Source organism: Canis lupus, chromosome 6 (genome assembly GCF_048164855.1).
Source record: "Canis lupus baileyi chromosome 6, mCanLup2.hap1, whole genome shotgun sequence".
In the NCBI taxonomy this organism is placed as follows: domain Eukaryota; kingdom Metazoa; phylum Chordata; class Mammalia; order Carnivora; family Canidae; genus Canis; species Canis lupus.
Window position 1 is genome coordinate 51,477,400 of NC_132843.1, and position 22,916 is coordinate 51,500,315.

At 36.1% G+C, this 22,916-nt stretch overlaps 1 protein-coding gene across 2 annotated transcripts in view; it reads left to right on the forward strand.

Annotated features, from left to right (window-relative positions):
* Positions 1-21,561, forward strand: part of LOC140635611 (lymphotactin-like) — a 194,462-nt gene extending 172,901 nt beyond the window's left edge. For both annotated transcript variants that reach the window (XM_072830502.1, XM_072830503.1), the window contains 3 exons: positions 17,767-17,845; positions 20,132-20,246; positions 21,216-21,561. In XM_072830502.1, the coding sequence (XP_072686603.1) occupies positions 17,767-17,845; positions 20,132-20,246; positions 21,216-21,378 (357 nt within the window). In that variant the 3' untranslated portion in view covers positions 21,379-21,561. The remainder of the gene's footprint in view (positions 1-17,766; positions 17,846-20,131; positions 20,247-21,215) is intronic.
* The last annotated feature ends 1,355 nt before the right edge of the window (positions 21,562-22,916 follow it).

Genomic DNA, 22,916 nt, shown 5'->3' on the forward strand with positions numbered 1-22,916 from the left:
TCCTGTCATTTTATTCATCCTCTCAAGAACTAAAAACAGAAGACCTGTTCAATTTAATTCGGATCTAGCTACTTGACTCTGATGTTGTCCTAGTATGACAAAGAATATGAGGGGGAAAGGCCAAAGGGGATGGGAACTAGAACAGACCTTAAAAATAACCTAGTCAATCCACCATCTTTTTACAAATGGAAGAACAAATTACAGTGATGGGCAACACCATGAAACCAATGTCTACTCTGTCACATTCTTAGCAGGGCTCAGTGGAAGTCAGAGCAAAGATCAACAAAAACTACAATGCAACATGGTAAATCCACACAATTCCAGCACATCTACTTCTGCCACTCTGTAAATGACATGACTCGAGTGGCTTTTGACAAATTCAAAGTGTTGTTCAAACGCCATCATCTTCCTCCTAAGAGTTATCTTCATTTTCATATCGTTATTTGCAGTATTTTACTATCTTTGATTATGAGTTTTAAATGTAAACCTGAATTAATGCCAACTTCCCTATAATACCTATAAACGTTTTATATTCTTTTTTGGTACTTAGGCTGAGTTTACAACTTACCTTTCCCTTCTTTTTATGACCCTTTGGGTCTCTACCAATAGTCTACAGTAATGAGAGTCACTACACCTGTGCCAGACTCCATTCTCCCAGAGCCTATCTTTCTTTGTTCTTTTTTCATGTCTTTTATATTCTTTTTGCTATGAGAATTTTTTTAATCCTAGTATTTTTATTTCCCATTGGAACTGCCAAGCTCATTAATTTCTGGGTTTATTGTCAAAACCAAAGATGGAATCATCCTCCCACTGATAGAATCCTAACATTAAAAAAAAAAAAAACACCTTTAGATTTTTCTCCAGCATCTGGATTTTCCTCAGCCAAAACAAATTTGCTAAGAGTAATTACATTTGCATAACTGGCATGAAAGGAATTGCATGAATATGTAAACTTTGCTTATTTTATGCTTAAAATGTTAGTGTGAGGAAATGTTAATCCGATTAATAAACAGTTACTAGAAGAGAATGTGTTGAGACGAGTTTGAAATTACAGGTGCACTTTAGGCATTTCTGGCAGGAACCACCTCATCCCAAAAAGGGCACATACAGGAATTCAAGGAAGCAGGGGTGCCTGCATGACTCAGTTAATTGAGCATCTGACTCAATCTCAGTTCAGGGCTTGATCTCAGGGTTGTGAGTTCAAGCCCCATGTTAGGTTCCATGTTGGGTGTGGAGCCTACTTAAAAAGAAAGAAAGAAAGAAATTCAAAGAAGCAAATATCAAAATGGAGAATTGTTTCCCCCTTTCAGTGAGGAGAAGAGAGTGAATTAGTTATTTGGGTTATGCCTGTAATGGAGCTGTTAAAAATATTGATGTGGATTTTTTCCCTTTCCACATTGATGTATGTTGTGGATATTTGTCACAATAGTGGCAGTATGGCTTCCTTGGTCTATGGAAGTTCCCATATTACAATCTTCTTCCCCAAGGTAGAATCCAGATTTCCATTTGCAACCCATCATTGGCATTAACTGAACCAATCAAACCACCTCTATAAGTTCAGATTGGAAGAGATCAATATGGAGGGAGAAGGCCTGTTACTATAAATTTGTTTTACTGTTTGTAAAAATATGGTGGAATGCCTGTTCTAGTCCTCATCCCCTTTGGCCTTTTCCCCCTTATATTCTTTGTCATACTAGGACAATATCAGTATCAAGGACCTAGACCTGAGTTAAATTGAACAGGGCTTCTGCTTTTAGTTCTTTTTTTTTTAAGATTTTATTTATTTATTCATGAGAGACACACAAAGAGAAAGGCAGAGACATAGACAGAAGGAGAAGCAGCCTGCCTGTGGGGAGTCTGATGTAGGACTCAATCCCAGGGCCCAGGGATCATACCCTGAGCCAAAGGCAGAGGCTCAACCACTGAGCCACCCAGGCATCCCTATTTTTAGTTCTTAGAAGAAAGAATAGAATGACAGGAAAGTTAGTTTGTATTTACTTATTCATTTAATAAATATTTATGGAATTCCTACATTATAGGTGCTGAAGATGCAATAGTGAGACAGAATCTCAGTTCTTATGGGAACTATATTCTAGTAGAGAGAGAAGAACAATGTCCAGAATATATAAAAATATGTCAAGTGGTGATGATAAGAGGTATGAGTTAAACTAAAGCAGGTGACAAGAGATTTTGGGAATGGGGTAAGGGCTGCTACTCTATATAGAGTGCTCATGGTAGGCCTCTGATAAGATGTTTGATCAATTTAATTTTCCAGTCAACTTTGGGGACCCATTTAGATTCAATCCGGTATCGTATCTCTTCAGGTAATGTATGCAATCTCAGAAGCCTGCTAGGTTCTGCATGATAGGCTATTGGACCTGCCACTAACACTACATAAGTTGTTTGAGCCTCTGTCATCAAGGATTCAATTTTTTTCACTCTGCTCTGTCAGAAAAAAAAATTAGAAAAGTGGTCAATAAACATTAAAATAAAAAATCATTTTGGTTAATTAGATAATTAGATAATCTGTAACACCCATTATCCCACCATAAAGAGATCTTGTATTTGTGACTGATCCTTTGAGATCAGATGAAAATATCTTCTAGCTTGAGGTTAAAGGTGTCTAATGACATGTACCCATCTTCCTTTTGATATTCCAGATATGATGAGGAGACCAGGTATGGTGAAGCAGAGAATCATAGATTTGGCTGACTCTAAAAAATCAGTCATTTATTATTCATAAAAATAAAATCATAACCTCTGATGAAAACCACACATTGCTTCTTTGTCATAGCTTCTCTGTAAGACATGGCTCCAGTTTCAGAGTCTTTGTGATGGTTTCAGTGTCTGCCTTTGGATTATAATTGCTTCCATTTATGGAGTCCCTTTTATGATCCAGACATGTTGCATGTTTTATTTCTAATTCTGATGTCTGTGAAGTGGGAAGGATTTTGATTCTCCTTTATGTAACACCTCTTCTAGTGGCTGATCTGGGATAAGGATAAAGTCCCCTGACCTGGTTTAACAGCTCATGGTTCCCAGTGCAGTATGTGGTTACTCAAGGAGAGGCTCCTTCCAATGGCTGCTGCCACTGAGGTTAGGCCTCAGGGCCTGGCCAGTGCCTGTTTCTTTCCAGGCAGAGTGAGTTTTATTAAAATCCAGTTTAGGAAATCCATAAATGCTTTGAATTCTGCACCACCACAAAGGATTTTAAGTTTATGGCAGATTTTGTGGCCAAAATGGCAGCCTTCTGAAAAACCAAAACCAAAACAACTACTACTTTGCTTATTGATTTTAATTTCCTGGCAAAGTGGTTGACTTGATACCACAGAGACTAGGCACCTTTCTTCTTCCCAGCCTAACCTTCCCTGGATAGTTGATTACTTTGACTCAATGGCTTGTTCTGGTGCAATTCCCCAACAACGTGTGAACAATGAGAAATGTAGCAGAGACTATTTTTAAGCCACTTGTATATGGTGGTCAGTGTGTAACATTTCCTGTGTCACCTTGAGCCTGTGGACTTCTGGCCCTGAGTAGTACATGCCTAAGTAGTGTAGAGCAGTGGTTTTTAACTTGTTGATTACCACAACCCTTTTAGAAATTTCTTTGAGTTCTTTTTTGGTGGTTCTTTTATCAAGAAACAAAGGTAAATATGAACCCACCTAATTAGAAAGTGCTTCCTATTAATATCACATACTTTCACTAGCCAAGAATAAGTAAAATAGGTATAAATGATACAGAAGCTTGAAATGTCAGGAGCTGGCTCTTACTAGATTTTGTCCTCACCCTATTAGCCTGACCATGAACTTGGTAACTTCCTGGCTGAATTCTCATAAATGTTTTGTTGTACTTCCTTAGGCTTTTCCTCCTTCTCTGCATATAAAGTTGATATTCTATTGAACATAACTGGTTTTAATAATGCATAAAAGTCAGGGGTGCCCACTTTTTTTCTATAAATGGAAAGGCAGCAAATATCTGAGGCTTTGAAGACCATGCAACTCATCGACTCTGCTGCTGTAGTGTGCAAACAGCCATCAATGATACACAAGCAAATAGGCACTGATGCGTTCCAATAAAACTTTATTTACAAAACATGAGATGGGTATGTTGTATGATCTCTGGGTTATACTATTGAAGCAAACTTACTATTAATATCTATAGTTATAGGTAACATTTATCTAGCAAAGTTCATTAAATGTCACTAAAAAAATCTCAGTAACTCAAATTATTAATTTTATTGGTTTAACTATTTACACAAAGTCCAAAGTAGGGATATAGCTATTTTTTCTATGTAATCTTTGTGTTTTGAAGGAAAAAATTATCTTTGCACAATATCTCATGTAAAATTAAAAATAACCCATCATGTAAAACTTAAGCGGTTCCTTATTAGTGATTTCTGAAAGTAAGCAGCATCAGTTATTGTATTAATTAGTTACTGAATAAGACTTTTTTTTGGTAAACTGTTAGAAAAAGAAGATGTACAATTTGATTGGAAAATAAACCGAAGCAGAGTAGTAATTAGGGAAAAAAGTACCACAGAGCCAAGATTTACCCGCAGGCTGGAGAATTCAACTGAAAAATGTATAATTCAATTGAATTTCCACCTAGCATCAAGTTCTCTGTCTCCACCTGTGTTGAATTCACCATCAAATTACCTCCAACCCCTCCTCCTGCTGGGCAGTCTTTAGCTTGGATGCTGCTATATGCAGTAACTACCCCTATCATGCCTACACTTTTAGTACCACCTTCCCTAGACAGAATCCATGTTTAAGATTGGTGTTTCTGGAATGCATCTCCAGATGGTTTAAGTCTTCTATGGGATAGGGTTCTGTAACTTAAAAGTGCTTAGGAAATTCTGGGTTAGGTAATTTTTACTGGACTTTTCAAAGCTTTTAATATGGTGATACATACTGTGATTTCATATTGCACAAAAATTTCCAAGCTTTTTAGAAATGGAACTCCCACTTGTTTTTTCACAGAGTAACTTACAGAACTAACGTTTGGAATGCAGTAGTTTGAGAAATCCTTGTAGATCTACACTTTTTCTTGTTCTTCAGAATTTAGCTTCTCTGTGCATGCCTTTAGGGATGCACAAGGTGACAGTCTATGATGTAATGTATTAACCATAGTTCAACGTTAATGCCTGAGAGTGAGGCTATATGCCTTATTTATCTCAGGATTATTTGTGTCTCCTGAACATTCAGTGTTCCATTTCAAGTAATTGATCAAGCTACTCTAGCCCTTGTCATGTTGCAATGGATTATGATATATATCTACATGTATATAGATACAGATCACTCACCAGGATATGAGTCATGCTTTGTTCTTTTCTCCTCTTTCTAAGACTGTATCTTATATCCAGTAAGAACTATATTGAATGAATAAATAACTTCATGAGTGAATGATTTTAGTGGAGGGATTGTAGGTATTCTCTCAGAATGATGGGAGAATTGCTTTTGATGACAACTCAAAAATCAAAGTATGTTTATTTACTTATTTTCACAATACCTGCCTTCCAAACTGCTTAGAAGCTCCTAGGGACATGCACAGCTACTCCCTCAATTCATACTAGATTTCTCTCTCTCTCTCTCTCTCTCTCTTCTCTTTAATTACCTTGAACTTAAATGTATCCACAAACTATGTAATTTTCTTAATGTCATTGTCCTAATTGTATTATTGTCTTATAGACTGTGGCCTAACGTCCATGGCAAAAGAGAAAGAACACTGTTACAAATTAGACTTGTAAGTTGTATGTTATCTGAATATTTTGTTGACATAATATTGCCAGTTTCCACCATATTTCCATGAGGTTGATGTATACATAGAAGCCCCAAGTCACTGAAAGGCCTGAATGACTGGCTGATTCCTCAAAACTAGTTTGTGGTAGAACCTCTCCTGATATTCATGGCATAGAGTTTCTATCACTCCCTTTTCAGTGGTATTTCTTTGTGGTAAGTCACCTACTTCATAAGTAAAGAAAACATAAGAGAAGTAGTGCTTTGTTCATTATGGATTTGGTGAGAGTCCCCCCCTCCCCTGCAAAAATGTCAGAATGGCAAGATACTTTCCCATCATAGAAACATCTGGTCTACATCTTAGACAAGACACAAAAACTAAAATGTTTTATCTGTATTTTTAAGTTGAAGTTTTCAGTTAACAAAGATATTCTTGAGGTTTGCAGGAAGTATTTGTAGTTCCTGTCAGAAAGTAGAATTGCATGATATGAATATAGCTAGGATCCTCACTTTTTATATATAGCACTGCAATAGTCAGGACATTTAGTAGAAAAATAGTTGTAATAAATATGACAAAGCACTCTCACCAAAAAAAAAAGTAAAACATTTCAATGGAAATGGACAAGAACTAGAAAAGGTAATTAATAAAAGATTATCAACCTCACTAGTAGTTCAAGCAGTTAAAACTGAACAGAAAAAAAACCTGAACAGCAATAAGATAAAATCATTTAGCAATGGCTAAAATGATTGATAAAATACAATGTTGGTAGATTTGGGAAAACAGGTACTTTCACGCCTTACTGGTAGGAGTGTATATCAACTCCTACTCTGACCTTACTCTAAGTTGCAGTTTCATACATCATACATAAATACCCATGAATTTCACTTGCATGTAACAAATTTGGCTTTGCAGACCAGGGGACAAGCAGTGACCATTGAGAGTTATCTTATGTGGCTCAAATTTGCCAGCCAGTTTCATTTTTACATATTCAACCTTTGCACTTCTTAAGAAAGTAGAATGTATGAAAGCGTAAGGCTATTTTGTGCAAATTTCCTAGAGGGAACTTATGACAAACAGATACACAGAAAAGTATGCAAAGTTTGAAGACATGTATATTCTCCTTGCTGTGTGGTCTAGGGTTTATTTATTTATTTATTTTTAAGATTTTATTTATTCATTCATGAGAGACACAGAGAGAGAGGCAGAGACACAGGCAGAGGGAGAAGCAGGCTCCACACAGGGAGCCTGATGTAGGACTGGATCCTGGATCTCCAGGATCAGGCCCTGGGCTGAAGGCGGCGCTAAACCGCTGAGCCACCAGAGCTGCCCATGGTCTAGGGTTTAAAAAAAGGAAATAACCCAGGGATTAGCAGCAGGGGAGTTGTGCATCAGAGAATATCTGACAGGTACTGGTTAAGAACTGGCTTGGGAATCTGGCTAACTGCAATTTGAATCTTCCCTCTATCATCACTCAGCTTTGTAATTGTGAGTGAATTACTTAACCCCTCCAGCCCTCAGTTCTCTCATCTATAATATGTAAATAATAATTCTACTCAATTTATTATATTGCTGTAAGGGTTAAATGAGCTAATGCCCTTAACTACTTAGCTCCAAATCTCACACATTGCAAATGTACAATGAATCCTTGGCTATCAAATGCTATAGTAAGATGGTAAAGTGATATAATATACACAGGAATATTTTACCTAGAGAGATGTGTGGAGGAAGATCCATCGACAGTGGCTAAATTGTTATCTCTGGGCAGTGGGATTTGGGTGAATCCCACTTTCTTTCTTTCTTCCTTCCTTTCTTTCTTTCTTTCTTTCTTTCTTTCTTTCTTTCTTTCTTTCTTTCTTTCTTTCTTTCTTTCTTTCTTTCTTTCTTTCTTTCTTTCTTTCTTTCTTTCTTTCTTTCTTTCTTTCTTTCTTTCTTTCTTTCTTTCTTTCTTTCTTCTTCTTTCTTTCTTTCGCTTTTCTATGGTGTCTTTTTTATAACAATTACATTGTTTTTATCAGAAAAAAATATAACAAAGTTATTTTAATTTAAGGAAAAAACCTAAGTACAATTTAAAAGATGTGCTGGGAGAATGTTTTAGAGAAAACCATTTATCATAATCTTTTTATTTTTGTCCTTTAAAAAAGTGGAACCTCATGGGCACAACTGGTTTAATCATAGCTGTATGGCTGTGGCAGAGCATGCTGGGCCTTAATTGCTCTTCTTTCCAGACACAGATCTTTATTACATTTCCAGATGCAACTCCCTTCTCTCATTTGTCCTTGTGCCTAAATGGAACCAGATAACTAGTTCTTACCCACGAAATGGGACTAAAGAAGAAATATCACTTCTGAGTCAAAGTAGGTAAGAGTATGTATGCCTTTTCCATGGTCTTTTGTTCCCTGTTTAGCAACTGGATAAAAATGACTCCCAGACCCTAAGGGCTGGTTTTGCACAACCAATATGAAAATCAACATTCTTGATCAAAGATGGAACATCTTAGATCTTGAATCACCTGTTGGAGGAGGACCTCCTAGAGAGATAACTGATCAGGAACTTACTTTGTGGAAGTGAATAATAAACTTTTTGTTGTGAAACAGAGTTTGAGCTCCTTTGCTACAGCTGTTGATCTAATCTGAGTTATATCATTATACATCATCCTCTTTGGTCTATAAGTGACCCTCTTTTCAATTAATTAAACTGTGTAATGTACCGCTAACCTACGCCCAACATAAATACTTGAACATTTCAAATAACTTGTATCTTTGTGCTCCTTGCTTTTGGTATTATCTAAGTATATACCTAGACCTATATCTATCTACATACCAGGAGTAGAGTTTCTGGAGCTTCATAGTATGCACATGTTTAGCTTTACACGATCATGCCAAATTGCTTTTCCTAAGTGTTATACTAGTTTCTAATGCCATGAGTAATAGATATTGCTCCATCTTTGCCATCACAGAAGTATTATCAAACTTCTTAATTCTGGCCATTTGAATGGGAATAAAATGGGGTCATGTCATGGTCTTTATTTACATTTTCATGATCACGAATGAACATAACCCACGATGCTTCTGAAGGAAAAGATAAGAGGGCTTGCCCTACAAGACATTCAGGTTAAATTATAAGACTACAGTAATTAACATAGAATGGTGTGAGTCAGGAATAGACAAACTACCAATGGAACAGATTAAAGAATTTAGAGCAGATGCACATATATGTGGACCTTTGATATATGATAGTAGTGTGGGAAAAGGAGAAACTATTCAATAGCCAGGATATAAAATTCAGTTATCCAAAGAGAAAAAAATTGCATTTGGATCCCTACTTCACATCACATACAGAAATAATCACCAGAAAAGTTAAAAATTTAAATATCAAATGCAAGACTTTAAAACTTTTTGTAGGGGTCAGTTTTTCTTTAGGGAAAGAAAAAATTAATTAAGGCAGAAAAGCAATAATCATAGAATAAACATTGATAAATTTGATTATGTTAAAATTAGCAATTTTTTTGTTTTCAAAGACATGATATAGATAGTGAAAAGACAAGCTACAAACTGAGAGAAAATATTTGTAACACTTGCAATTGGCAAAGACTTACTATGATGAATCATAAAGAATTTTTACATACTAATATTAAAATTATCCAGTAGAAAAATGGAATATTACACAAACATGCATTCTACAAAAGATAGTTTTATGTGGATTATATGTTATGTATGATAAAATACAAATTATTTTTTTCAGATGAATCAAAATATTTAGAGTAAAAAGTAAAAAGAAAAGATAAAATGTGTTTCCTTATTTGCACCCTTCATACTTCTATCTTCTTCCCTCAAAAATTAATGCTTTCTTTCAAAAATGGATTCTATAATCCCATTGTGTGGTCATGTACATATAAGTGGTACTGATGTTCCAGAGTACCAGACTTTGCAGGTATAAATGTTTACGTTTGCTTGTGCTTATGTACTTTCATGCATTTACATTTATTCCGAATATATTAATCCAGCACCTTCTCTGTGCAGGCATTGCCTTAGACTCTGAGGAAAGACAAAAGAAAAAAAATCTGGAAGGATATGGGAAATTAAAAAATCAGCAAATAAATTATATGGTTATATCACATGATGCTAAGTACTATGCATGGAAATAGAGCAGCAAGGAGAAATCAAATGATACCAAAATTGGTTATGTGGGGCAGTTTTCAATTGGGGGATTTAGGAAAAGCCATAATGAGAAAGCAATGGGAATGAACCATGTTTATGTCTGTGGAAAGAGTATATCAGGCAGAGTAAATAGCAAGTGAAGAGGCAGGAGCATGGCTGACATGTCTGAGATATAGCAAAAAAGGTCATTGTGACTACAGTGGAGGGATAAGGGAGAAAAAGCAGCAGAAAATGATGTCAGACAATGAGTGAGGGATGAAGGCAAAGGTCATGGAAGCATTTGTTAACCCTTGTAAAGACTTTGGATGTATATCAATACATATATAATAAATATATATAAAATCATAAAAAATATATATTTATGATTTTATTTATTTGAGAGAGAGATAGCATGAGCAGGGAGAGGTAGAGGGAGAAGCAGACTCCTCATTGAGCAAGGAGGTGACATGGGGCTCAATCCCAGGACCCTGAGATCATGATCTGAGCTGAAGGCAGATCCTTAATGACTGAGCCACCCAGGCACCCCTGGGTACATATATATTTATAATTTTATATCTTTTTGATGAATTGACCCCTTTGTCATTATATAATGACATTCTTTGCCTCTTCTTACAGTTAGAGTCTATTTTATCCACATAAAGTTACCTCTGCCCTCTTTTGGTTTCCAGTTGCATGGAATATCTTCTTTCATTCCTTTACTCTGAGCTGATATGTATTCTTAAAGCTGAGGTGAAGCACCACATAGTTGGTTTTTTTTTTAATCCATTCAATCATTCTACACATTTTGATTTGAGAATTTAATCCATTTACATTTAAAGAAATTATTGATGAGTAAGGACTTACTAATGCCAACTTTCTTTTCCTGGTTGTTTTGTGGTTCTCTTGTTTCTTTCTTCTTATCTTTCTGTAATTCTTTTTCTTTTCATTTCTTTCTCTTTTTTAAAAGTAGGCTCCATATCCAGCATGGAACCCATGTGGGGCTTGAACTCATGACCTTGAGATCAAGACCTGAGCTAAGATCAAGAGTCAGACACTTAACTTATTGAACTACTCAGGCACCCCTCTTTCTGTATTTCTTTGTGACTTAATTATTTTCTGTAATGGTATTCTTTAATTCTCATCTCTCCCTTTTTTTTTTTTAAGATTTTATTTATTTATTCATGGAAGACACACACACACACACACACAGAGACACAGACAGAGGGAGAAGCAGGCTCCCTGCAAGGAGCCTGATATGGGACTTTATCCTGGGTCTCCAGGATCACACCCTGGGCTGAAGACAGCGCTAAACCACTGAGCCACCCAGGCTGCCTTAATTCTTATCTCTTTATCTTTTGTGTGTCTAATGTAGATTTTAGCTTTGTGGTTACCATGAGACTTGCATAAAACATCTTACAGATGTAACAATGTATTGTAAATTGATAACAAGTTAACTTCAATTGGATGTTAAAACTCTTTTAATACCCAACCCATATTTTATGTTTCTATATCACAATTTGCCTCTTTTTTATATTGTGTGTCTATTAATAAATTATGATAATATATTTATTTTTAATGCTTTTGTCCTTTAACCTTTACAATAGAATTAAGTGATTAGGGGATCCCTGGGTGGCGCAGCGGTTTGGCGCCTGCCTTTGACCCAGGGCGCGATCCTGGAGACCCGGGATCGAATCCCACGTCCGGCTCCTGGTGCATGGAGCCTGCTTCTCCCTCTGCCTATGTCTCTGCCTCCCTCTCTCTCTCTCTCTGTGTGACTATCATAAATAAATAAAATAAAAAATCATCAGCTCTAAATGTACTAATTATAACAAAATATATTTCTAAAAAAAAAAAAAAGAATTAAGTGATTAATATACATTGGAGCACCAAGTATGTTAAATAATACTAAGAGATCTGCAGGGAGAAAGAGCAGTAATAGCAGAGAACTTCAGTACTCGACTTCAAACAATGGATAGATTATTGAGACAGAAAATCAATAAGGAAACATCGGACTTGAACTACCTTTTGGTCCAAATGGAACTAAGAGATATATACAGATCATTTTATCCAACAAAAGCAGAATACATATTCCTCTCAAGCACATGCAGACCATTCTTTAGGCTAGATCATATGATAGGAGACAAAACAAGTCTTTGCACATTAAGGAAGACTGAAATCATACCAAGTATCTCTTCTGACCACAATAGTATGAGACTAGAAATTAGTAACAGGAGGAAAACTGGAATATTTACAAATATGTGGAAATTGAGTAACAAAGTTCTGAACAAACAATGGGTCAAAAAAGAAATCAAAAGGCAAATTAAAAATATCTTCAAACAGTTTGAAGATGGAATCACAAAACTTAAGAGATGCAACATAAGCAGTTCTAAGAGGGAAGCTTATAATGGTAAACACATTAGGGGGGAAAAAGATGTCAAGCGACCTAACTTTACACACCTTAGGGAATGTGGAAAAAAAAAAAAGAACAAACTAAGTTCAAAGTTAGCAAAATGAAGGGAATAATAAAGATCAGAGTAGGAATAAATGAAATAGAGACCAGAAAAACATCAGAAAATATCAGTGAACTTGAGATGTTTTTTGTAAAGGTAAACAAAAACTGACAAACCTATAGCTAGAATAACTAGGAAAAAAAAGAAAGAAGACTCAAATAGAATCAGAAATAAAAGGGGGACATAACAACTGCTATTACAGAAATACAAAGATCATAAGAGACTAATGTGAAATTATATGCCGAAAAATGGGCTGATCCAGAAGAAATGGATAAATTCCTAGAAACATGTAGCCTACCAAGACTGAACCTCAAAGAAACAGAAAGTGTGAACAGACTAATAATGAGTAAGGAGATTTAATTGGTAATTAAAACCTTCCAACAAAGAAAAGCCTAAGATCAGAAGGTTTCACTGGTGAATTCTACTAAACACTAAAAAAAAAAAAAATTAACACCAGTCCTCAAACTCTTCCAAAAGTTGAGAAGGTGGGAATACTCCAAATTCACTTTATAAGGCCAGCAGTATCCTAATACCAATGCCAGATAAGGACAGTACAAGAAGACTATAGGCTAATATCCCTGATGAATATAGACACAAAAAATTATCAACAAAATATTGGCAAACTGAATTCAACAGTGCATCAAAGGATCATATATCATGATCAAGTAAGAATTATCCCTGGGATGCAAGAGTAGTTCAGCATATGCAAGTCAATAGATGTTGTAAATCACATTAATAGAGTGAAAGATAAAATTCATATGATTATCTCAAAAGATACAGAAAAAGCATTTGACAAAATTCAACATCATTTCATGATTAAAAATTCAACATACTGGGTGTAGAAGGAATATACCTCAACATAACAAGGTCATTAATGATGAGCCCACAGCCAACATCATACCATATAGTGAAAAGTGACAAGCTTTTCTTCTAAGATAAGGTATAAGACTAGGGTGTCTATTCTTGCTACTTTTATCCAACGTAGTGTTAGACATACTAGCCAGAACAATTAAGCAAGAAAAAGATATAAAAGACATCTAAATTGGAAACGAAGAGTAAAATTGTCTGTTTTCAGATTATTTGATTTTATATACAGGAAAAGCAAAGGACTCTGTCAAAAAACTGTGACAACTAACAAATTTAGTAAACTTGCAGGGTAAAAAATCAACATACAGAAATTAGTTGTGTTTCTAAACACTAACAATGAAATATCTGAAAAAAGAAGTGAAGAGAACAATATCACTCAAATAGCATCAAAACTGATAAATACTTAGGAATAAATTTGACCAAAGAGGTGAAAGATCTGTTCACTGAAAATTATAAGATATTGATGAAAGAAATTGAGAAATACAAAGATAAATGGAAAGATATTCTGTGCTCATGGATTGGAAGAATTATTGTTGTTAAAATGCCCATACTATCCAAAGCCATTGATAGATTCAGTACAATCTCTATCAAAATTCCAATGGCATTTTTCACAGAAATAGAAAAAACAATCCTAAAATTCATGTGGGATAAGTAAAGATTCTTAATAACCAAAGCAATCCTGAGAAAGAAGAACAAAATTGGAGGAATCACCTTTCCCAACTTCAACCTATAGTACAATGCTAAAGTAATCAAAACTGTATGGTATTGGCATAAAACTAGACATATAGTCCAATGGAACAGAATCAAGAGCGCAGAAACAAACCCATACTTATGCAGTCAATTAGTATTTGACAAGTGATCCTAGATTACTCATTGTGGAAAGGATAGTCTCTTCAATAAATTGGATATTTATTTGTTGGATATTCACATGTAAAAGAATGGAATTGGACCTCTATCTTAAACCACTTACAAAATTTCACTCTGAATGGATTTAACATTTAAATGTAATTCCTAGAATCATAAAACTCCTAGAATAAAACATTGGAAAAAAGTTTCTTGACACTGGTTTGACAATGATTTTTTTGGATACGACACCAAAAGCATAAGCAACAAAATAAAAAGTAAATAAGTGGGACTATGTCAAACTAAAAACTTCTGCATAATAAAAGAAACAATCAACAAAATGAAAAGGCAGCCTACAGAATGGGAGAAAATATTTGTAAGCTATCTATCTGATAAGGAGTTAATATAAAAAATAAGGAACTCATACAACCCACTCATTAGCAAAAATAATAATAATAATAATAATAATAATCATCTAATTAAAAGTAAGCTGACTAGACACTTTTCCAAAGACATACAAATAGCTCATGCACTAATAATGATGGGAAATGAAAATCAAAATCACAATGAAGTATCCTCTTACACTTGTTAGAAAGGCTATTAACAAAAAGACAGTATTTCATTTTCCAAAGGAAATGAAGTCACTATTTTGAAGAGATATCTGTACCTCATGTTCATTGAAGTATTATTCTCAATAGCTAAGACATGAAAACAACCTAAGTGTCTTTTGATGGATGAATGGATAGAGAAAATGTGCTGTATGTATAGAAAGGTCTATTTTTCAGTTATAAAAAATAAAGAAACCCTGCCTTTTGCAATACTGGTTGTTGTTACTCAATGTCCACATATTAGCTGATTAAGACTATTTTGTGCTAGGTTTCTACTTTCTTGTTACTTAATTCTTCTCCATCAGAGACTCTAGTTATGTCTTGAAAAACTGGAAGTGAATAATTCATTCTAGATTTTAGGAAATTCCATTTCGATGTGCTAAATAAATATTCAACCATTGGTCAAATTGTCATTTGATTAAAAACATAGAGAAAACCACACATCACAATTCCTGGCTTTGTGTTCTTAGGTAGTCATCCTTCACTTAATGTATATCACCCTAATTTTGGTCTTTTAAAACGAATTCATTTATTCGAAAACTATTTTATTCTGCTAATGCCAGGGACCCAGTGAAGACTAAATCAAGTTCCCTACTCTCAAGGAGACTGACATCTAGTGGGAAATGCAGAAATATAATTGAGTAGGGCAATAAAATAAGATTAGTGATAGAACAGTCATGGACACAGAACTTCAAGGGAGCACAGAGGATGGCACAACTTAATTTTATCTAGAGAATTCAGGAAAACTTATAGGAAGGGGAGCAGTTGATAAGTAGAAAGCTGAGACAGACATTCTAGCTAAAGGAAGCCATATGTGGGGTATATAAGAGAAGATGATATATTTGGTTGGGCACATGTTTGTTGAGGCAGAGGGGTTGGGAGCATGTGTCAGGGATAGAAAGAGAGTCTAAAAGGAAAAGAAGTGTTAGATCTTGAACAACCTTGTATAGGACAATAAGAAATTTGAAATAAAATCTGTGGACAATGGAAATTAGCAAAGAGTTTCTCAGTAGGGAAATGACATGATTAGAATAATGCAGTAGAATAATTACTCTAGCAATATTGTGGAGAATGGATTGGAAAGGGAGGAGAGCCAACACTGGGAAACCACTTGGTCTCCTGCAGTTGTCTAGCAAGGGATGATGAGGGCCTGCCTAGAACAGTGTGGAAAGAGAGGAGCAGGCCTATTAAAGAGCTACTTGGAAGGTATACTTAATGTAGTTTGGTTGAAGATGACATACGAGCAGATAGCAATGAGTCTAAGATGACCCCAGGTTCTGTATTTGGAAATTGGTTAGAAAACTGCATATTCTCCATGTCAGAGAGTAATAGAAGGAAAAGCATTTTGAGTGGCAAGTTGTGTTCAGATGTTAAGGACTGATGGATGGTATAGCCAGTTAGAGATAACTAAAAAGCCACTCTGAGGTCTAGAGTGACATCTGGCTGGAATATTAAACGCCATTAATAAAAAAATCTCTTAGAGGTTAGCCTTAATTTTCATGGAAATATAGGAGTTTATTTCTGTGTCCTCTATAGCAGCGGCAAAATCTTTTAGCTATTTATATGTTAAATAAGAATATTATTCTCATATACCTAAGAGCAGTGGCAAACTTTTTAGTTGCTTGTGCAAACACATAATGAATAAATACATTTTATAGATACTTATGTAAAACAAAACCAGACAAAACAATAACAAATTGAATGCCAGGAGGTACAACTGATACAATCAAATCCTGCTAGAAGATTGCAAGTAGAAGCTACATTCTTCCTCTCAGTAACATGTAGCAAGAACTAAAAGATGGTCAAATGATTTTGCCAAGTGATCCACTTCTGGCTATCGAGGGGAAATGATTCAGTATATGTTAATGAAAACTTACCTTACATATATGATCTATATAACAATGTTACGAGGGAATGGTTAATGTGTGTGTGCATTTGTTTACTCAGATGAGAAACACAAAGCCTATGAAGAACCCTGGGAAGATATTTACACCGATGCTAAAACAGTATTTATGATTGTCACGAGTATGCAAACATATGTCTACCATTAGAGATCTACTGGAAGAAAACATTTAAGAATGAAAACTGTCAGAATGATATGATTATAGATAATTTTCTCTTTCTCTCATTTAAAAAAAATAAACTTCATGTCAGGAAATCTTCAAAAGCTTTTTATTTTATTTTACTTTTTAAAATATATTTTTATTCATTTATTTGAGAGAGAAAGAGAGCAAAAGAAAGAGAGAGTATGAGCACAAATGGGGGGGCAAGGGTCAGAGGGAGAAGGATGCCTGATGCAGGGCTTAATGCAGGGCTTGATCCCAGAACCCCAGGATCATGACCTGAGCTGCCCAGGTACCCTTCCAAAGGTTTTTAAAAGGTATATACTAAGTTTCAATAAAGCAAACATATGCATATAGACATGATCCAAACACTCTTATTTAACTGTTTCTTGGGTATGGGTGTGTGTGTGTGTGTGTGTGTGTATAAAGAAATGGGAGTGATTTGAATGAGGGTAGAGGAGAGAAATGAGAAGAAAAAGAAAGCTGAGAAGCTCAGAGTGGTAGTAGCATCCCTTTGCCCACCTAAACAGTTGCTCTGGATGGCATCAGGGGCTCATGAGCCATGGTGGTGGAAGCCTCACGTCACAGTGGATGTGACATGAGATAGGTAGGGGAACAGAACCACAGTGACCATTGCACCTCATTTTCTTACACTGCTCCTATGCTGGGCCGTGGTATTGTGGCCTTTGACTTCGAGTCTTCAGTGGAAGATTTGAATTTAGTCTGGTAGCAGGAGATGAGACAACCTTGTTCCTTTAATGCACACATTTGGTTTCATTAACACATTAACCACAGGAGCAGGGGCAAAGGCCACAAGATGTGGGGTTAGTATGAGCGGGGGCAAAGGAACTTTTTCTTAAAGAAAAAAGCATCTGTACTACACAGTCTTTCCACTATTCCACACCCACCCTGAAAGCCCCCTCTTACCACAGGAAGTGCGCTGACCACTGGAGTAATAAAGAGGCTTCTAAGAGCAGCTGTTCCTCACTCTCTCCCTGAACAGCTAAGCCGGACCTCAACCATGAGATCTCTCCTCCTGGCCCTGTTTGGGATCTGCTTTCTCACTGAATTCATCGTGGAAGGTAAGTTGAAAGGTTCTTTATGAGAGAAGAACAGAGATGCAGGCAGGTGGGCCCATTTGGTGTTTGACTCAGGTTTTGACTGGAGTGAACTGCTTTCCTTCCCCAGGATAAGCCTCAGATTTCCCATGTGCAAAATGGGAATGATAATTTTGATTTTAGGGGACTTAATGGATTTTGAAGACAGAACTTGCCTAAAATCTGGGCTCCTACTTTTCATAATTGTGTGATTTGGAGTAAATTTCTTAACCTCTCTGCACCAACAGTTATTTATAAGTTGAATATAATATACTCTTACTTGGGGTTAAAATGAAAAAAATCTCAACAATTTAGGAATACTTATCAGATTTGCTCACTAGTAGTAATTTCTTGATTAATGTTACCTGTGAAATGGTGGTGATGATTATATGTGCCTTTGTAGCTTTTGCCTATTTAATATTGATCTTGATAAATTCTCAAAATTTTTGAAAGTTTAGACACAATGTGAGAATGAGTTGGAGGCTATATGTTCTGAAGCAAACCAATAATTTCTTTTAAAAAAAGATTTTATTTATTTATTCATGAGAGACAGAGAGAGAGAGAGAGAGAGAGAGAGAGAGAGAGAGAGGCAGAAACAGACAGAGGGAGAAGCAGGCTCCACGCAGGGAGCCCAATGCGGAACTCAATCCCGGGTCTCCAGGATCATGCCCTGGGCTGAAGGCAGATGCCCAACCGCTGAGCCACCCAGGCGTCCCAATAATTTCTATTTAAAAAAATGATTGGGAGCTCATACCTTCCTACCTGGGAAATCAATATTGCCTTCAGCTATATGGGAGAGTCTATTATTACTGCTTTGAATATTGTTTCCATTAATGATACATTAATTTATAAGAGACCATATGTTAAGTGCTAACTAATAGATCAATGCCTTATACACATTCAGATAAACCTGCAAGATATACCCAGATGAGACTTGGCTATACTGAGCCTCAGCTGACTGTTCTATACATATTTTCTTAAAAAATCATTCCCCCCCCCCAATTGATTGACATTTACTTCTCCTTGTGGCTCTGGCAATAAGAGAGAATATCCTTCAAGTATAATTAATGTTTCAGTTAACTCTTCTTTCAACCTCCTAATTTGTAGCCTTACTATGTAGAATAGGATATCTGAATCTGACCATGGAATCTCTAAGGGTGTCCATGAATAGAGGTGGCAAGGTCTGGAATTCCCTGAAATTGTGGGCAAAATAAATATTGATGAAACCAACAACTTTAAGGCTAATAAATTAGGGTAAATATTGCCATGTGTCTGGCATTTTGCTGAGACAATAGGTCCGTTGCTTGGTGGAGACCCAGGTATGGGTGGGGGCAGTGACCCTCTTTTGGAGACAGAGGAAAACTGAAGACACTTGGGTCACTTCTCAAGCTTCCTCCTTGAATGACCTCTGTGAGCCCCACTGGGGCTTAGCCTCCATGTACAACTGCAGGCAAAGCAATCTCTGCTCTGACTCAGCTCTGCCACAAAGGCAAAAGTTTCTTCACTGATCACACTGCTGAGAATAAGAAGGTTTGGGAATTTAGAGTCTAGTAGGATTCTTTGGGTCTTGGGAATCCATGTTAGGTATTTCTCAGAGAAAAATATTGTTTCCTAAGTAGTGAGAGAAATACAAGAAACAATCTTTTTTACTGGGCTCAAGACAGTTGAGCATTAAACAAAAATTGGCAAAGATGGGGATAAAGAATGTGTGGACCGGATACTGGGAGTGCTGGAAAGAAGGAGGGATGAAGAGGAGCATAGCTAGCTGACAAGCACCTTATATTTAGTTTCATGTTAAAAAAAAAAAAGCCTTCTGATATCAGCAACACCGAAGATCAAACTTGATCATCGTCACCTGTTACTTTAGATGCTTTTTTAGCTGAATATTTCCTTGGGAAGCAAATAACAGTCATTTTACCTTAGGAAAAAATCAGCACTTAGAAACCTTGATTAAATTCTACCAAACCTTAATATTATTAACTCTCCCAAGTTATTTCCCCTTCTCCAATGCAAGATTGCTCTCTGAACTGAAGTTTAGAAATCCCCCTTAAGGAGGATTTCTATTGCGGATGAAGAGTTTATGAACTACATCCTTTATGTATCTCACACTTTAACATTTAAAATAACACATGGGCCTCTTCCCACATTTAATGTTGCCTTTCTCAAGTTACTCTTTATTACATCACTCTTTGTTATTTTATTTATAGCACTGTAGCATTCATACTATTTGAAACGATAATTTATCTTTGTCTGCTTGATCTTCCTCTCCAGGTGTGGGGAGTGAAGTCCTAGAAAGGAGCATCTGTATGAGTCTGACGACCAAGAGACTGCCAGTTAAAAGCATCAAGACCTACACCATCAAGGAGGGCTCCATGAGAGCAGTAATGTGAGTTTGTCTCCCCCAAAGCTGGGCTTGATGGGACATTCTATATAGAAATACTGCCCTCCTCAGGAAACTGGCATGGAGAAAGACCTCAAGAGAACCAATAGCCCCTTTGTTTTTTCATATTAACCAGGTGTTTATGTAGCACTAAATACCAATTATTGAAAAAAAATCTGACAGTCAAATAAAGAATATCATTCTTCTTTCTGATTTAGTTTAGAAGCAGAATTTGACTGGGAACCAGATGAATATTGTGCTCAGTTCTGAGGGTTAGGTGTAGAGGTGGCTGGTTTGGCTTAGGATTTGATCATATAACCACACTTGTGTGGGATGCTTCCCTGCTTCCCTTCCACTCAGCAATATCAAATGCCTTTTCCCTTCCCTTCCCTTCCCTTCCCTTCCCTTCCCTTCCCTTCCCTTCCCTTCCCTTCCCTTCCCTTCCCTTCCCTTCCCTTCCCTTCCCTTTCTTGATGGTGTGCTAAAGTAGAGTGCCATGTTTTATCAGTTACCATATCTCAAGGAAATGTGCAAAAACTAGCCAATATAATACCATTCTCTTTCCAGGATCTCATTTTCAGAATAGCAGCTCTTCCCAACACATAATTGCAATTTTACCCAAAGAAATTAAAGAAATCACCTTTGTCCAGAAAACAAGATAAGTGTGTTTAGTTGTGAAAAGGAAGATACATGTAATAATTGAATGAGGTGACCTCAAATGTCCAGCGTAGTAACAACATTTGGTAGCTTGGGTGGAAAAAGGAATTTGAAAATTATGATGAACAAAAGAGCTGGATATGACCTGGAAATATTTCTGTTTTGTGTTAAAACAGATTGCAGGAAAAGGTCAAGGTTTTGAGTGTCAAGGTTTTGAGAATAATTTCTGCACAAAATCTCTTAAATCTGGTTTAATCTTAACTCCTGATTCCAAGGCTGTGAGGATATGACTAACTCTATCTTTTCCTTGCATTGCAGATTTATTACCAGACGTGGCTTTAAATTCTGTGCTGATCCACAAGCTGACTGGGTGAAAAAAGCAGTAGAGAGTGTGGACAAGTCTACCAGAAGAAACATGAAACAGACCAAGCCTACAGGAGCCCAACTGTCCACCAATACAGCTGTAACCCTGACTACATAGAGGCCTTCTAGCACCTCATTCGTTCACTAGCCAACCAGCTTATTTCCCTTTATAAACTCCTGGACTAATTAGATTATATTCACTTTTTATAAAAGTGCTGCATGAGTCAACTTATTTTCTTGTATTTTTATTTTTCATAGTCATTTAGATGCTTTAATTAATAAATATTTATTATCAAGAATAGTCTATTCATTATGTATTGGGAAAGATAATATATAATTTATGTTCTGTCTCTGTTCTAACTGTACCTCCTTTTGATGATATTCATGATTTTGGTCAGTGTTTGTCAGATAAAAGCTATATTCATCAGTCTTAGGTTCCAGCTTGCAAGTGACAATTGTGACAATGTGACAAGTGACAATTGTGACAATGGCAATTTAAGATCTATTTCCACTATCTTCATAATAAAGTTCTATTTATGAAATAGGGGAGATAATAAGCCAGCTGTCATTGCATTTCCATTTTGAGGGTCCACTAACTCAAAAAGTGGCTTCACTCATGTTTGATGTGCAGCAAATTCTCTTACCTCTCTGTGTTTCTTTTGGTTTCCCACGAAAGGACACAAACATAGGGCTTTTCAGTTCTCTAATTTGTCAAAACAGCAAGGATTAGAGTTTTGGTGAAAAGATACTTTATCCAAATAACAGTCAATGCTCTTTGAAATGGGCAATGACCTTGCTGCCTTTCTGTGATGTCTGTAATTGTTAATATTTTATCACACAAGGCATGATTGTCTGCAAGAAGCTTGTAAACATCTCAAACACTGTCAGCCTGGAATATTTCTTGAATGTGATCACAACTTGCAGTAAAGTTTTAATTAAACATTCATCTAAGCATTCAATATCCCAGACTCATGCTCTGTTATATTTTCATTAAATTGCCAATTAGATTCATGCTTATGCCTATACTATCCAAATAGCTGATGATGCATACATCCAGTTTTACCTGAGTCTAAATAGCAAGAACTAACTGTGTCTTGATCATTTCAAGAGAAGAGAGAGTACTTACTAATATCTAGTTCCCAGGGGGCACTCAGCAATATCAAATGCTTTCAGAGAGTAACTGAGGGCAGCTGGTTTGAATCTGTTCACTTCTATTTATCCAGCTAGTGAACCAGACTGGAAACCATTAGAAAGCTGCTTCCTAGCAAAAGGTGGGCCCATTTATCCTTTCCAGCTTCTATTTGCCTAAGACAATTTTCAAAGATGGTCTTAAAGAAATAAACACTAAGAAGAAAATACTTGCTTTATAAGGGGTGACACATGGCAAAGGCACAGAAGAGGAAAGGAACAGATTCTTGACTGAGCTTTGTATTTGCATTTCCCAAATTTCTCCCAGACCATAGATGTTTCCATGAGACAATAATAATACAATATATGGAAGAATATGGGTATGCACATCTTGTTAACTTATCACATTACCTAAGGTGGGCTGTATGATGTCAAGGGGCTTCAGCCAAGTAGTGTACTAACTTTTAACAAATTGACTGGATGTTTTGAATTTATTTGTGTATGACCTGAGTTTGTTAACTATACTCT